The sequence below is a fragment of the Urocampus carinirostris genome, chromosome 6, assembly GCF_059441175.1.
Source record: "Urocampus carinirostris isolate Australia breed hairy pipefish chromosome 6, RoL_Ucar_1.0, whole genome shotgun sequence".
NCBI lineage: Eukaryota > Metazoa > Chordata > Actinopteri > Syngnathiformes > Syngnathidae > Urocampus > Urocampus carinirostris.
The window spans coordinates 11,738,430-11,754,272 of NC_142354.1; the positions used below are offsets into that span (position 1 = coordinate 11,738,430).

General features: G+C 41.3%; 1 protein-coding gene across 1 annotated transcript; it reads left to right on the plus strand.

Moving 5' to 3' along the window:
• Nucleotides 1–1,028: 1,028 nt before the first annotated feature.
• Nucleotides 1,029–3,832, plus strand: LOC148363824 (keratin, type II cytoskeletal 8-like). Its single transcript, XM_088337885.1, has 9 exons — nt 1,029–1,555; nt 1,946–2,154; nt 2,233–2,293; nt 2,363–2,458; nt 2,546–2,710; nt 2,793–2,918; nt 2,986–3,206; nt 3,275–3,330; nt 3,411–3,832. The coding sequence occupies exons 1-9, from the start codon at nt 1,142–1,144 to the stop codon at nt 3,617–3,619; spliced, it is 1,557 nt and encodes a 518-aa protein (XP_088194011.1). The 5' UTR covers nt 1,029–1,141; the 3' UTR covers nt 3,620–3,832.
• The last annotated feature ends 12,011 nt before the right edge of the window (nt 3,833–15,843 follow it).

A 15,843-nucleotide genomic window follows, 5' to 3' on the forward strand; every position in this document is an offset into this window, starting at 1 on the left:
TCGATTTGATTTGTATGTACACTGATGTGATTGCAGAAGATATTAAAAAAAAAAATCGACCATCAAAAGTTTCACCTACAAAGTTTGAGGACGATACTGGGGAATGCTGGAAACATTCAGTGGCAGAGGGAATGCGTGTAACGCATATAACGCACCGAAGAGAATTTCACACGAGAATGACAGGCTGACAGCATAATCAAAAACATGCAGGGTTTTGGAAAAATGATCTTCTATGCTAGAACACACTGCAACACATGATGGCTAAAGCTACACCTTAGCTTCCAAATGTTTAAGTGGCATGAAATTTTACTGCCCCCTGTTACTTGTTGAAACAAAAAATACTTCTTGCTTATTGAAACTACTACATCAAAATCAAGTCTGCGTAGTAAAGCTTGTCGAATGTTGGTACTGGAATTATTTTTCTTTCACGTAGCTAAACTGGGGTAGAATTTACAAAGCAGCACTTTACATTACATAACCTTTTCAGTTTTAATGATACTTATCTTACCTCTATGGTACATAAACAGAAACAACCCTGAAGATCGTAAAACCTAAACTCTCTGATCACTAAAGTAACTCATCTGCCAGAGTGTTCCTTTAAAGTGGTCAAGCTTGTCTACCTGGCTTTCTTTTGGCATGACCTAAATGCTTTGCCCCCTGGCTTAGGCGTGTCAAAGTGCAAAAAGACTAGAAACTTGCACTTGTTTTGCAAAAACTGAAAATAGTCTGCTTAATAGTAGACCTTCATCACACTCTTTGTTGCTGATCTTTTATAAACGGACCAGATGATGAATTGGAAGAACTGCATCAGGGATGATGTTTCAATAATTGAATGTTGCGAACATATTTCTTAAAAGGGAGGGGTGTCTGTGTTTATTGAAGAAGCGCATTTTGCGTGTTTTCAGGACTGGAAAGTCCTGTTTAAACGCTCAAGGCATGTAGGGTAGGAGGCTGTCAGGATGGCCAGTAAAAGTAAGAGGACAGGTTGTCATGGGGAGGGTCCTCACTCCGCCCACCTGTCAGCTCAGCTGACATAAAAGAAAGCGGAATCCCCGGTCCAACATTCAGAGGGACTAAACTCTCCTTTGAAGCCTGCACATCTTCAGTTCTCAGCTCCCCCTTGACCACCGACATCTCAAACATGATTTCCAGGAAATCCTACTCTATCGCAGGCTCGAGCAGCAGCTCCAGGAGGTCCTTGGCGGGGCCCCAGGGTGGCTTGAGAACAAGCTACACCATCACTTCCTCTGGTGGTGGTTTTGGTTCTGGCGGGGGTTACAGTGTCGGCGGTTTCGGTGCTGGCGGTTATGGCGCGGGGGGCTTCGGTGCCGGTGGTTTTGGAGCTGGCGGCTCTATGAGCTCTAGCTCCATGCTTGGCGGTGGTTTTGGAAGCGGTGGTGGCTTTGTGGCTGCACCAATTACCGCAGTCACAGTCAACAAGAGTCTGCTGACCCCCCTGAGTGTGGATGTTGACCCAGCCATCCAAGCCGTCCGTACCCAGGAAAAGGATCAGATCAAGACCCTCAACAACCGCTTTGCTTCCTTCATTGACAAGGTTCGGAATTTGAATTTTGCGTTTTTGTTTTTTGTCTTAAAAAAGATTGTCTTTTTCCAACACTTTGCGCTTGGAAGTTATCATTATCGCAAGCGAGCAAATACACAAACCATAGTATTGATTCTCGGACGGGTGTTGTGGCTAACTGATTGAAGCATGTTATGATCTTTCTGACCTAAAATATTACAACAGTAGGGTGTGGTTATTCACATCGGGAGGATGAATTCACTGCCTCAGTGGGAAAAGTGGAGTTGTCAAAGCTCGATGGAACATGCTAAAAATATACAGTAGAATTCTAAACATTATCCCTTGCAATAAAGAGAAACCAAATTCAAAATGTGTCTTAAAGAATGTTTGGCAAATACTCATTTGTGTGGGGTGTCTTTTCAGGTGCGATTCCTGGAACAGCAGAACAAGATGCTGGAGACCAAGTGGAGCCTCCTGCAGGACCAGACCACAACCCGTTCCAACATCGAGGCCATGTTTGAAGCCTACATCGCCAACCTGCGCAGGCAACTCGATGGGCTGGGCAACGAGAAAGTAAAGCTGGAGGGAGAACTGAAGAACATGCAGCTCCAGGTGGAAGACTTCAAGACCAAGTGAGCATGAGCAGTCAAGGTTTCAAACATACTTTTGAAACAACAACAGGATACCAATGTCTTTGATGTCTTGTTTAGGTATGAAAATGAGATCAACAAGCGCACAGCAGCAGAAAATGAGTTTGTCATCTTGAAAAAGGTAAACAGTTAAAACAACTTTCTGTATTCCACAGTTTGTTTAACTTAATTAAAATCATTATCTTTTCAGGATGTTGACGCTGCTTACATGAACAAGGTGGAGCTGGAGGCTAGAGCCGATGCTCTTCAGGATGAAATCAACTTCCTCAGGGCCGTCTATGAGGCTGTACGTGCAATTATCAAATAATGTGTAAAATAATATGCATAAATCAGGCCTACGACATGACTCTTTTGCAACAACTTGGTTCTGCAGGAGCTTCGGGAGCTGCAGTCCCAGATCAAGGACACCTCCGTCATCGTGGAGATGGACAACAGCCGCAACCTGGACATGGATTCCATCGTGGCTGAAGTGCGCGCTCAGTATGAGGACATTGCCAATCGCAGCAAGGCCGATGCAGAGGCCTGGTACAAACAAAAGGTGAAGGCACCACTAGCGATCATTTATGATCACTTTCCCTGCACGGTAAGCAAAATATAATGAGTTGTATTTCCCACAACAGTATGATGAGCTGCAGAGCTCTGCTGGTATGTACGGCGAGGACCTACGCACGACCAAGGCTGAGATTGCAGAACTGAACCGCATGATTGCTCGTCTCCAGAATGAGATTGAGGCCGTCAAGACTCAGGTACAAAACAACCCAAGAACATCTTATAGAAAGACAACAGAAACAAACTTGTGATGACCTTCTGCAGAGGGCCGCCCTGGAGGCTCAGATTGCAGAGGCCGAAGAGCGCGGTGAGTTGGCAGTGAAGGACGCCAAGCTCCGCATCAAGGATCTGGAGGAAGCCCTCCAGAGAGCCAAGCAGGACATGGCCCGCCAGGTACGTGAGTACCAGGAGCTCATGAATGTCAAGATGGCACTGGACATTGAAATCGCCACCTACAGGAAACTTTTGGAAGGAGAGGAGACCAGGTAGAATGTGAAAGACATGTGATTTATCATCAGCCTGTATCTTGAACTAAATCAAGTTTCATTCTTAGACTGGCTGCCGGACCCACAAGCGCAACTATTCACGTGCAGCAAACTTCCGGCGGTGGTCAGTATTCCTCTGTTCTATAATGGATGCTTAAAAGCAACAAAAGAAAACAAATACAAACATTTATTTTTCTCTTTTAGGATACTCCAGCTCCAGCTCTGCTGGTGGCTTTGGTTTTGGTGGCGGCAGCGCCATGGCAGCCGGTTTGGGCGGGGGCAGTATGTCTGCTGGTTTCGGCAGCAGCAGCATGTCCAGCGGTTTCGGCGGCAGCAGCATGGCCGGCGGCTACGGAAGCAGCAGTGTCACAAAATCCAGTGTGTCCACGACCAGCTCCAGAAGATACATTTAAGAAAAAAAGCAGTTCTTCTGTGCCGTTAGTGTGCTATCCAAAATAGACAGAATGTTGAGGTATCTAAAACAGTTATCAGATATGTCTTAAAATCACTGGTGTTATGTTGACAATTCCACCCAACATTACTGAAGAACTCCAGTTTGGTCAGACCCTCGCGGAATTCCCATTTATGTGATGACCGCTGAAAAGTAATAAAAACATATAAACACATTGCCCACGCGTCTTCGCTTTTTCTTTTTGTGAACTACCTTTGGGAAATCCTTTGCTTCTTGCAAACAAAACACAGTTTTTGAGGTCTGTGCTAAGGAGTTGTCTGACGGATGGTGGATGTAAGCAGAGACAGAGTGTCTATCCCCAGAGGTCTGACAATGGACCATTCTGCTAGTAGAAATTGATAAATGTTCAGGCCCATGATAAACTTTGTAGAGTAAATTCACCTTAAGAGAAACTCTAATGGATAACTGGAGAACAGCTGGAAATTCCTGATAAGAACCGCTCTTGTCTCCAAGTCCTTTGTGCCTTTTAAACAGTCACACGTGTTTAATGGTGACAGTCAAATTGTGTCTTGTAAATTGTTGGGGCACAGGCATCCTAATGAACACAAAGGGTTCACTATTGGTAGAATGAGAACGTAATACCCTTAAGATTTTAAGTTAACACTAAATGGATATGGAGGATATGGATATATGCACACAAATTACAACACAAAATAATCAGCTTGACGATGACAAATAGTCATAGCCACATTCTGGTCGTATTTATATGAAAGGAGTGTAAGCCCTGTAGCACCTAATTACAATAAAAAAAACTTGGCTAAGATTTATTGAATGCAAGAATGCGTCCAATATAGTGCAACACATTGCTTTCTTGCCTGAGAAGAAAAAAAAAGAGCATTTAAGATTAGGAATTGTCCTATTTACATATGCCACAGTTTTTGCCAGGCGTGTCTTTCCATTTCCAAGCTATTTCTCTTTTTTTTGGTAACAAATTGCTAGTTCAGCTTCAAAGAAAAAAGGGCAAACATCATGGAAGTGCAACTTCGTTGAGTTAAAGGTTGATAAATTCAGGTCGGATGTCGTATCTAAACATTACCTCTGCTTTTCTCCTCAGGACATTATCGACCTGGGAGTTGGTTTTTGGGCCTAATAGGCCAACGACCAACATTGTTTTTGTAACCTCAACCTAAACATTACATTTCATGCCGGGTCTCACATAAGTCATTAATCACTGCAGGTTTGTAAGCGACAATTATTTTGTCTAGCTCAGCATATTTCAAATAACTTAGTTTACCTGTTAAGGCTATTTGCCTCTCCCTTTTGCTAAGAACATAAACACTCTTGTCAGAGTCTCTGTCACAGAAATTACATTCAACAAAAGGAAACCAGTCTGTCTTGTTTGCTAAAGTTTGGCCTGTGTCCACTCTTACTTTACAACATGATCCTGCTAGTATATAACGTAGTCATACCGTAGGCCTCCTTCAAAGGAGTAACAGTATACCCGCACTGCAGACACAGAAAATAAACAAACCAAGTCAGGCTTTACTGTTTATGTGAGCTTCTCTGGATGTCAGCTTGTGTTTGCTTTGCTGAGTTGCTGATTGACTGTGAGAATAAAAAGTATTTCAAAATAGTAGCAAGTGTGCTGCTACTGCAAAGATCTCCTACACCACCAACTGATTTTATTATTCTAGATTGGAAACTAGAGAAGGGGAGCATGACACTTTTTCGCCGTGTTTTTTGAAAGTGCACCTGTGTGAGTCGCAAAACGATTCAATCAAGAGAAATGTTTCTAAGTACAGTAGGTTACCCACATATATTACTAAAATCCTTCCCTGGTTGCTTATTTTTTCATAGTGTTACAGCACCCCCTATTGTTTTAGAAGGGGCCAGCTCTAGGCCTGGAAAAAAATACCGTGGCTCATCATTTTTCTTATTTCAATAAACACAATATGCTGGATAAATGGGATGCCGATATTTTGCTGTTATAATATTTTTCCAGTATTAAAATTTGTAAAAAAAAAACGTTAGAATTGGCATAAAATATCTGCCATTTGCCATGTGACTGACAATTTTAATTTGCATATTTTACCCTATTTTTATTACAGTGTCTATTTTTGGGAACATTATTTAAATGCTCTTTATTTTACACGTTATATTGGGTATTTTTGTATTCTATATCTCTTATTTTATTTTTTTAACACATGGATACTGCTGGAAATGTGAATTTCCTTACGAATGAATAAATTATCTATCTATCTATCTATCTATCTATCTATCTATCTATCTATCTATCTATCTATCTATCTATCTATCTATCTATCTATCTATCTATCTATCTATCTATCTATCTATCTATCTATCTATCTATCTATCTATCTATCTATCTATCTATCTATCTATCTATCTATCTATCTATCTATCTATCTATCTATCTATCTATCTATCTATCTATCCATCCATCCATCTATCTATCTATCTATCTATCTATCTATCTATCTATCTATCTATCTATCTATCTATCTATCTATCTATCTATCTATCTATCTATCTATCTATCTATCTATCTATCTATCTATCTATCTATCTATCTATCTATCTATCTATCTATCTATCCATCTATCTATCTATCTATTTATCTATCTATCTATCTATCTATTTTATTTTTTTGCAACATTAACATCTTGGAAACGGATGAAATATAATGATATGACAAAAGATCACAGATCAATTAAAAGGGGGGAAACCACTGTAAAGTGAAAACACGTTAAGTCGTGGGTCTACAGTACTAAAAACGAAATACATTCTACAAAATAATCGCACCATTTTCCATTTTCATCTAGCCAATTTATAATTCCTGCTGAGAAGTGGTAAGCTAGAGTGTTATAACTCAAGAAGCTTGCATGGCTTTTTTATAATCTCACTCGTGCAGATTACAGGATGCTTTGCTGACAAAATGAGACACATTTTCAGGTCTGGGGGGTAAAGAAGGTGACTGCACTGAAAGAAGTGTTGCTGGAATGAAAAAAAATCTTTATAAGATATTCTTACCGTGGACTGATGTCCTTAAAAGAGGTCAGCAATGCAACTCCTTCCTCCTTTACATGATCCAGGGACACCAGTGAACTGTGGTTAGGCAAAACATGTAAATGAAATGAAGTCGCTGCTAATTGTGATTAATTTTGCAAAGATGGCATGGTATAGCTTGTGTTTACCTGTCAGTAAACGCACTGAAAGTAGGCTCTAACATCACAACCAATCAGCTTTTTCCAAGCCCCTCAAGATCTCCTCAGCACAAACGTACCCGTTGATGACACCTGTCAAGGATTGGTTCCATTTTTTTAATCATCCATCAATTTCAGTATTTTTTTTAACCTTTACCAAGATCCACCACCTTTTTCATAATTTCAGCCTTCACCTTATTCACAGGACTCTTGTGTAGAGTGCAATATTTTTGGGGGGGGAGTTATATGTTGGGTTATCTAATTTTATCTAATAAAACCAACAGCAATCATTTAAATGAGCAAGAAATGTCTAAAGTATCTGATCGCTCTATTGCAAAAGATTACTAAAGTCTCTGTTTTTCTCCGGAAGTGGGTATTCTTGGGGGGGAGAGACAGACAGAGATGGTCCAATCCATCCTGTGAGGACCACTAAATTATTTTTCTGCCTTTGCGTACATTTCCTTACAAAAGTTAAAATAAGATAGATTGCAATACAGTAGACCCTCAGGTTACTGCTTACACTCCTTACAATTAGTCAGACCCTCTATACGACATCAAGACCAAATTTTATGACAAAAGCTTACAAAATTTAAACATTGCGATGTTAGTGTGTATGACTGTGGGAGTTAAGTGCTTCATACGTCTCAAAGACGCCTGTCTGCTATGGGTTGACATAATGTAAGATGCTGATCTGCTATCGGTTTGTGTCACAGAATCAGAAAGATGCCAATATACTATTGTCTCAACTACCGTACACAATGGTTTAGCTTTCTCTCTTTGTTCAGTTCAGAATCTTGTGTAACAAACTTGAATTTGTTTAGCAATGTGTCCCAAGGCTGGCAGTGATGTAAAGGGAGAAGCAAGAACAAGATAACAATGGAAACAAAACTCAAGGTAATAAAGAAATACAAAGAAGGCACAGGCATTGTTACCCACGCTGCATACTATATCCGTAACCAATCAACAATTGGGACAATGATTAAAATATAAGGAGGTGATTAAAGCAACAAAGTCTTCTAAGGGCATGTAAATCCTCACAAGTGGAAGTTTTCAAATCAGTTTTCATTTTATTGCACTCCTCTGTGTGTAAAAGGGTAAAGTGTGAAGCACATTGTAAAGCGCTTTGGGAGGTCTTCATTGACTTGAAAAGTTCTATATAAGTGCAGACCCTTTACATTTAAATCCATCCTGGTTGGGGAGCTCTGCAAGCATCCTTTATTCCTACAAGCAATACCTTGTAAATATTGCCTGTATATCCTAATATTATCAAAATTCTTCTGTAAACAGTTTTATTACATGTTAATCCTGGAGTGCCACGTATAATCTTGTTTTGAACTGTATTACTATGTTGTTATCAATGACAATACTATTCTTTTTCTGTCAGGACCAGAACGGAGACAGGACCCATTTGCATTGCGTTTCTCACAAGTTTTATTGGAAGAAAGAGAAAGGGCTGTGCCCACGATCCGGTGTTCACTGGACGCGGGAAGCAAGTCGCTCTGATACTCGGATTGTGCTCCGAACGCGGAAGTGGATCTTCCGTGGCAGGCGATGGCGGTGTCAGGGACGGAAAAAGCGGGTCAGTAGGCGGGACAGGAGAGCAAAAACGTGGTCGGGGTCGGAAGCGAGTCGTAAGCCAGAACGGGAGAGTAGACGTAGTCGGGGACAAAAAGAGGTCATGAGCCGGGACAGCAGACGTGGTCAGGATGAAAAACGGGTCGAAGCCGGGGACAGACGGGAGCAAAAACCGGGACAGGTGGGAGTCAGGGTCGAAAAACGCTTGCCTAGTGTTCACTGAGGTTTGCAGATGGACTGACAAAAGGGGACTGACAGGACTGGGTACAAATACTGATCGGGAGACAATCGGAACCTGCGGCAGTTTTCGCCAACGGAGCGGGCATAGCTGAGTCACATCAGTAATCATGACAATTTCATTCTGTATGGGCGAACATTTTGAGAAAAAGTCTCCAGTTTTCACAACTAATCTGATTTTCCAATCGGATTATTGCCTGCTTGTCAACTTGATCAATAATTTTCTTTTGACAAAAAGCAAAGCACAGCCAGTTACCATAAATACTGTTTGGGATCAGAGTGAGAGAAAAAATTACATCTTCAACCTTCTTGACTGCACACATAAGGTTGACCTGTGATGCTCTTGTATAATTAAACATAAAGCATTTTTTTCCTTTTACACACTGATACCGTACCACCACAGCTTTCCTGTCAAGCTTGAGAGAATCTTGCAGCCCAACAAGGAAAATACTCATCCTGTCGGTGCAAAGGATTAGCTGTGGTGACAGGTCATTAAATACCTGGAAGCCAAAGCTAATCAGAATGTCAGCAGAGCCGCATGCCTCGGGAAATTATCACCTTGGTTCTAGTGTTTAAAGCTCATCTGTACTAATAGTATTGTCACAGCTTTGGCATTTTTATGGCCACCTACAGCCCATTTCAAATGCAAACACCAAGACAATATATCAATAACTCAATGCTTGAACAAAATTCAGCACAGCGTGGCTGGAAATGCAAATCTTTGGAGTCGGGAAACCGTGTTTACGCTGCGTGTAAGAGTTATAGCCCCATGACTTGTAGCATCATTACCTCCACCAGTGAGGTTATGTTTTAAACGGCCCTCGTTTGTCTTTCTGTTTAGCCACTCACAGAATCTGTGAAAACACAAGATTTGAAAAGCTTATTTGAGCTGTAAAAAAATACTTGTACCGTACTTTAATTTACAAAGTAGAAAAAGAATGAAGAAGAAGAAGAATTTACTTTTATTGTCATTCTTTGTAACCATGCACACAGAACGAAATGTCGATACACCCGTACAGTTAAAATATAGCAAGCCGACGCAGCCACAGCCAAACAGGGCACCGCCATTTTAAACCCAACTGCTGTATTTGGAGTCATTAGGTGACCAAACTCCCCTAATTCCAACCCTTAATACCAAGCAGGGAGGCAATGAGTACCAATGTTGTAAGTTTTAGGTATGACTCAGCCGAGGCTTGAACCAGCAACCTCCCAATCTCGGTGCGGGCGCCCTACCATCTAGGCTACCGAACTGGTGTAAAACACACAGTTGAACACGCTTAAGTAATTAATTAGTTCGTCTATAAAAGGAGTAGGCAAACTTAAGTCATGGGCTGCATTGGGTTAAAACATTTGGCCGAGAAGCCAGGCTAGGAGGATGACAGGACCAGAACGGAAACAGGACCCACTTGCATGACGTTTACCACAAGTTTTATCAAGAGAGAAAGGAAGGGCTGTGCCCACGATCTGGTGTTCGCTGTGCGCGGGAAGCAAGTCGCTCTCGTAATCGTATTGTTATCCGAACACAGAAGTGGATCTTCTGTAGCGAGCGATGGCGGTGTCAGAGGCGGAAAACTGGTCGGCAGCCAGGACCTGGGAGAGCGAGACGAGGTTGGGGTCGGAAACGAATCGTAAGCCAGAACGGGAGAGTAGACGTAGTCGGGAACAAAAATGGGGCGTAAGTTGTAACGGGAGAGCAGACGTGGTCAGGATCAAAATGGGTCGTAGCCAGAGACAAACGGGAGTAAAAACGGGACAGGCAGGTGTCAGGGGTCGAAAAAGGCTTTCCTTGAAAAACAGAGGTTCGCAGACGGACTGATAAAATGGGACAGACAGGACTGGCTTTAAATAGCAGGGAAGCCAATCTGTCAACGAGCTGCAGCTGGCGCCACACGGGCAGGGCCAATTGGGCGCCATGGCAACCGTGACAGAGGAAAAACAAATAAATGGCTGCAAGATTTTACCGTATTTCTGGTATGCATTTATAAATAAATATAAATAAAGAAATCTATATATACTGTACATGGCATATTTCATATTATATTTGTTAGAAAACATACAATTTCAAAAATGGGTTTTGAAATACTTAGAATAAAAAGTAATATAAAAGGCCCCCTTTTTGTGTGTACGTGTGCCTGTCTAACCACTAGGGTCCTTGGGGCAGCATTTCCTGTGGTGTGTCTTTTTCTGTATGAAATTTAATAAATACCTTGATAAATAAAATAAATACCTGATAAAAAAAAAAGTGCAAGTAAAGGAAAAAGTATGCAGCTATTTGCATGAAATTAGCCTACACGGGAAGCGAAACTGGGGAGAAAACAAAACAACAATTTAGCTAGTAGCACATTATTATTATTTTTTTTGCAATTATAAAATTACAATTTTGTTATTTTTAATCAGGGGCATAATTAAAGGCATGCATGTGGGCTGCAGGTTGTCGTTTACCCACCCTGGTCTGCAACATTGGCATTTGATTTTGAATATTAATTTTACAGATATATTTCACTGTCAATAAAATTAACAGAAGTCCGATGACAAAAACATCAAGCCAATGGATGCATTCAATACGTCAAAGCACAGAATGTTTACCAACTCGTATCTTTTCACAATGAATCGCCTCTCTTCCCCTCATGATTTTGCACATCGCAGCAGAGCACTTGTCCAAATTTGCCAGAGGGGACTAAGTACGTTTATTGGGATAGCTTGCACGACTTGCTGCAGTAATAAAAACCCGTCTGCGTGAAGATGTGACTCAGACAGTATTGTGCGAATTAAGCTAATGATTGGCATGCAAGAAATACTTGGTTATTTGTTTTAGTGGACTGAATCGGGTGGTTTGTTAGGAAATACAGTTCACTTTGAAATGGATAAACAATTGGCGGATGGATTTCATACTAAAATATGTTTAAAAAGATAGATTAAAAGGGTTGGTCTGTAACAGGCGCAGGAAAACTTTTAGCCTATCTAATTTCTCTCATACTGTAGCTGCTATTTAAAAAAATGTATTTCGGGGTTTTTGGGGGATACATTTTAAACCGTTTTTGCATTTTTCACTTATTTTAAACATGCATTTATTAAAGGAGAAAAATGTGGATAAGTCTTTTTTTGGACAGATACGATATACTGAAATTTACTTGAACAATTTTTCACATTTCTATTTGTCTTGAATAAACCATTTAATCCCGAACTGTTTTAAAACTCTCATAGTTAAAGCAAAGTTGTCAGGACCAGAACGGAGACAGGACCCACTTGCGTTGCGTTTCTCACAAGTTTTTATTGGAAGGAAGAGAAAGGGCTGCGGCTACGATCTGGTGTTCGCTGGACGCAAGTCGCTCTGGTACTCGGATTGTGCTCCGAACGCAGAAGTGGATCTTCCGTGGCTAGCGATGGCAGTGTGAGGGACGGAAAAAGCAGGTCGGTAGCCGGGACAGGAGAGAAAAAACGTGGTCGGGGTCGGTAGCGAGTCATAAGCCAGAAAAGGAAAGAAGACGTAGTCAGGGACAAAGAGAGGTCGGAAGCCAGGAAGGGAGAGCAGATGTGGTCAGGATCAAAAAACGGGTTGAAGCCGGGGACAGACGGAAGCAAAAAGCAGGACAGGTGGGAGTCAGGGTCGTAAAAGGCTTGCCTAATGTTCACTGAGGTTCGCAGACAGACTGACAAAAGGGGACAGGCAGGACTGGGTTCAAATACTGATCGGGAGCCAATCAGAACCCGTGGCAGTTAGCAGGCACAGCTGGGTCACATCAGTAATCATGACAAAAGTAATATTTAATGTCCCCTTTGAAGCACAGCATTTGATCAGATGCTTTAAAAAACAAATTTAGGATGTGAAATTTTTGCATGAAATCTGATAAATATTTTCATAAATAAAAGAAATACAGGATAAATACAGAAAAATGTTGGCAGCTATGTAAAGGTTTCCCCAAAAGCAGAAAGGCTTCATGAAAACTATTTATTATGGGGGGAGACACACTAAGGGACATGTGTATTTCCAATCAACGATAAGAATTCATGTAATTTTCAGACCCTAAAAACTATTCTGTGAACTATTTGTTTCATATATAAGGAGCACTGAACTAAAAGTCGCATGAAATAAAAAGGAAAGTAAAAGCGAGGGTTGCATTAAAAGACATCTGAAAATTAGAAAAAAGAATGATTTCATAGATCATAAATATTTTGAAATCAGGTTTCACAACAAAAGTAACTTAATTATTTCATGAATGGTTACTGTATGTAGGAGTACTTCATTGCAATTATGCATTCCCGATTTTATTTACTGGATTTCCAGTTTATAAAGTGCACCAGATTATTGAGAGCACCGGATAATAAAGGGCACTTTCAAATTCCTGGCAGCTGTTTGTTTTTTGGGTGAGCCTTATAGTCAAGGAAATAAGGTAATTTTTATATGTAGTACCTTTTTTCGACATTATAATATATGTCATCTTTATATTTTTAACATTTTTGTTTGGCGGGCCAGATTAAACAGGCTCGTCGGCCATACGTGGCCCACAGGCCATACCTTGTCCAACCCCGATCTGGACCTTGCTCTTAAAAGCATCCTTCGGGTTGTCCATTTACAATCCCTGTCAATTGGAAGGCTGTAAAAAGAACCTGAGTGAGCAATACTGGTAAAAATTAGGAGATGATTGGGAAAAAAAAAAGAGTGAACTGTGATTCTTGCCGACTGTGCAGAAATGCCGATGGCTGAAGAAAGTGTACACGTAATTAAAACTCCTCCTGCGTAACAACGTGAAAAACAAGCTTGGCAATAGAATGCTCTGCTTGACAACCAAAGTAGAATGGTCCTGTCTTAGTCACCATTCACCAAAATTCAAGTAAATTCATACTTATTTGTGACGGCCCTAATCACAAGGAGTCACAAAGGGCTGCACAGACCACAGACTATGATGACACTATCCCTTGATCTAAAACCTACATGAGGGCAAGGAAAAACTCAAAAACCTCAAGTCAAGTCATGTTTATTTGTGACACCCTTAATCACAAGTAGTCTCAAAAGACAGCAGAGACCACAGATTATTGAAAACTATTATGACACCATCCCCTGATCTCAAACCTACATGAGGGCAAGGAAAAACTCAAAAACCTCAAGTCCAGTCATGTTTATTTGTCACAATCACAAGGAATCTCAAAGAGCTGTACAAACCACAGATTATTGCAGACCACGGACTATTATGACACCATCCCCTGATCTAAAACCTACATGAGGGCAAGGAAAATCTCAAAAACCTCAACATGAAGAAACCTTGAGAAGGGACTGCACATGAGGCAATCCCCCTCCCAGGATGACCAGGCAGCCAGAAAAGAAAGCAAAATAGACAAAATCAATTCCTTTAAGACAGTGTTCCTTCAATAGTGGGGCGCTCCTCCTGGGGCTATTACCAAGGGTGTTGCGAGAGGATTTCTTCATCCTAGGGGGGGCGTAACAGAAAATAATTTAGAAGCTCTGCTCTAATAGGACATTTTAAGCTACAAATGTGTCCTCATTTTTAATTCATAAATCACTCAGATTGTTCCTGTCCCGCCAACAGCATCTTCGAAAGAGTCGGGCGTGACTGGAGTTCTGGTGGAGAAATTAGAATTCATCAAATATGATGCAAGGCGCAATCATCAGCAGCTCGCAAGCTGCTCCATCTCTATTCATTGCGTGTTTTCTGTCAAGCGACATTAGCCTCGGGAGGACGGCGGCCTGCAGAGATTTGCTCGATGTGGCGCAGCTGCTCTCTCTTGGCTTCTCAACAATAGTTGGTTACCATTGCGCCAGGAAGAAAGGGTTAAGATTTACCAGAGCGCAAAAAACGTGTCCAGTGAAGCAGAAAACGATGCCGTGGTTTTTGGCCATCATGTAATTCTTTCTAAATGGTCAGCAGGACGACAATGACAGAGGAGATTGGTGGGCTGACCATCTGTCTTGCTGCAAAGTGATGAATTCTGTAGGCTGTGAAAACACTTTGTTCTCCTTGGGATCAAGAATTAAGGTTCCTTGTTCATCCTTGGGTTGATAAAGGTAAAAACAATCGATGCCTTTAACTGTTTTACATCTGCTGCTTTTGAATGGCATTAATGAAGACGCTTTATTTCTCTCTTTCAATGTAATGTTGCTTAACAGGACTTGACACGCTGCAGTATTTGAGGTAAGGTATAAAACATTGACATAAATGTACAGGGCGAACAAAAAAACATCATTTGATAGAATATTGTTAATTCTTCCAAACATATACATTGCAAAATAAACTAACATATACGCGTACATTAAATTTGTCAGCTGGAGATTCGACTCCTTATATTGTAGTCACAAAATAAGAGTTTAGAAAAGGATTATCCATCCATCCATCTATTCATAATCTGCAACGCTTATCCTCAATAGGGTCGCGGGAGTGCCGGAGCCCATCCCAGCTGTCTTCAGGCAGTAGGCAGGGGACACCCTCAACTGGTTGCCAGACAGTTGCAGGTCACATAGAGACAGACAACTCACTCGCTCATTCACACCTAGGGCCGATTTGGACCGGCCAATTAACCTGAAACTCATGTTTTTGGAATGAGGGAGGAAACCGGGGTGCCCGGAGGAAACCCACGCAAGCACGAGGAGAACATGCAAACTCCACAAAGGAAGGTTCGATCTCATGACCTCAGAACTGTGCCGCACACATGCTAACCACTGTGCTGCCGTGAAAAAGATTAATTAACAGAAAAGGGATCATCATTGGACAATGTACGGAAATAACGTTTACTTGGATCTTCAGAATTCAAAGACATGAAAGTTACTCTAACCAGTGTTCCCTCTAAGCTGCGTGCGTGCGCAATTGCGCACTGCTTGCACAATCTCTGCGCACAGGAAAAAAAAATGAGGGCTCAAAATTACTAATCAAGAAGCGACTTAAGTCAAAGTTACAGTGGATGAAGGTAAAAATACACGGGTTCCCCTGACGTTGTGTCCTAAATGCGGTATTTTGAAGTCGAGTCAGAGTAGATTGAAGTTGAGTAAAGTTAGTAGAGTTGGTCGAGAACCGGCTTCTTTGGCTCGGCTCACTAAAAGGAACTGGCTCTTTCGGGTCTTAAACGGCTGTTCAGGTTGTTTTTGCTTCTTTAATCCCAACATGACCAAATATTATGTAAAACTATGCACAAAATGACTTAAAAGAAGGGGGGATAGAACAAAAAACAAAAAATACCA

Excerpts from the sequence above, each read along its gene's own strand:
- LOC148363824 (XM_088337885.1), top strand. The coding sequence starts at position 1,142 with ATGATTTCCAGGAAATCCTACTCTATCGCAGGCTCGAGCAGCAGCTCC. Across the intron at positions 2,294-2,362 it reads AGTTTGTCATCTTGAAAAAG|GATGTTGACGCTGCTTACAT; the intron begins GTAAACAGTTAA and ends TTATCTTTTCAG. Across the intron at positions 2,711-2,792 it reads AGGCCTGGTACAAACAAAAG|TATGATGAGCTGCAGAGCTC; the intron begins GTGAAGGCACCA and ends TTCCCACAACAG.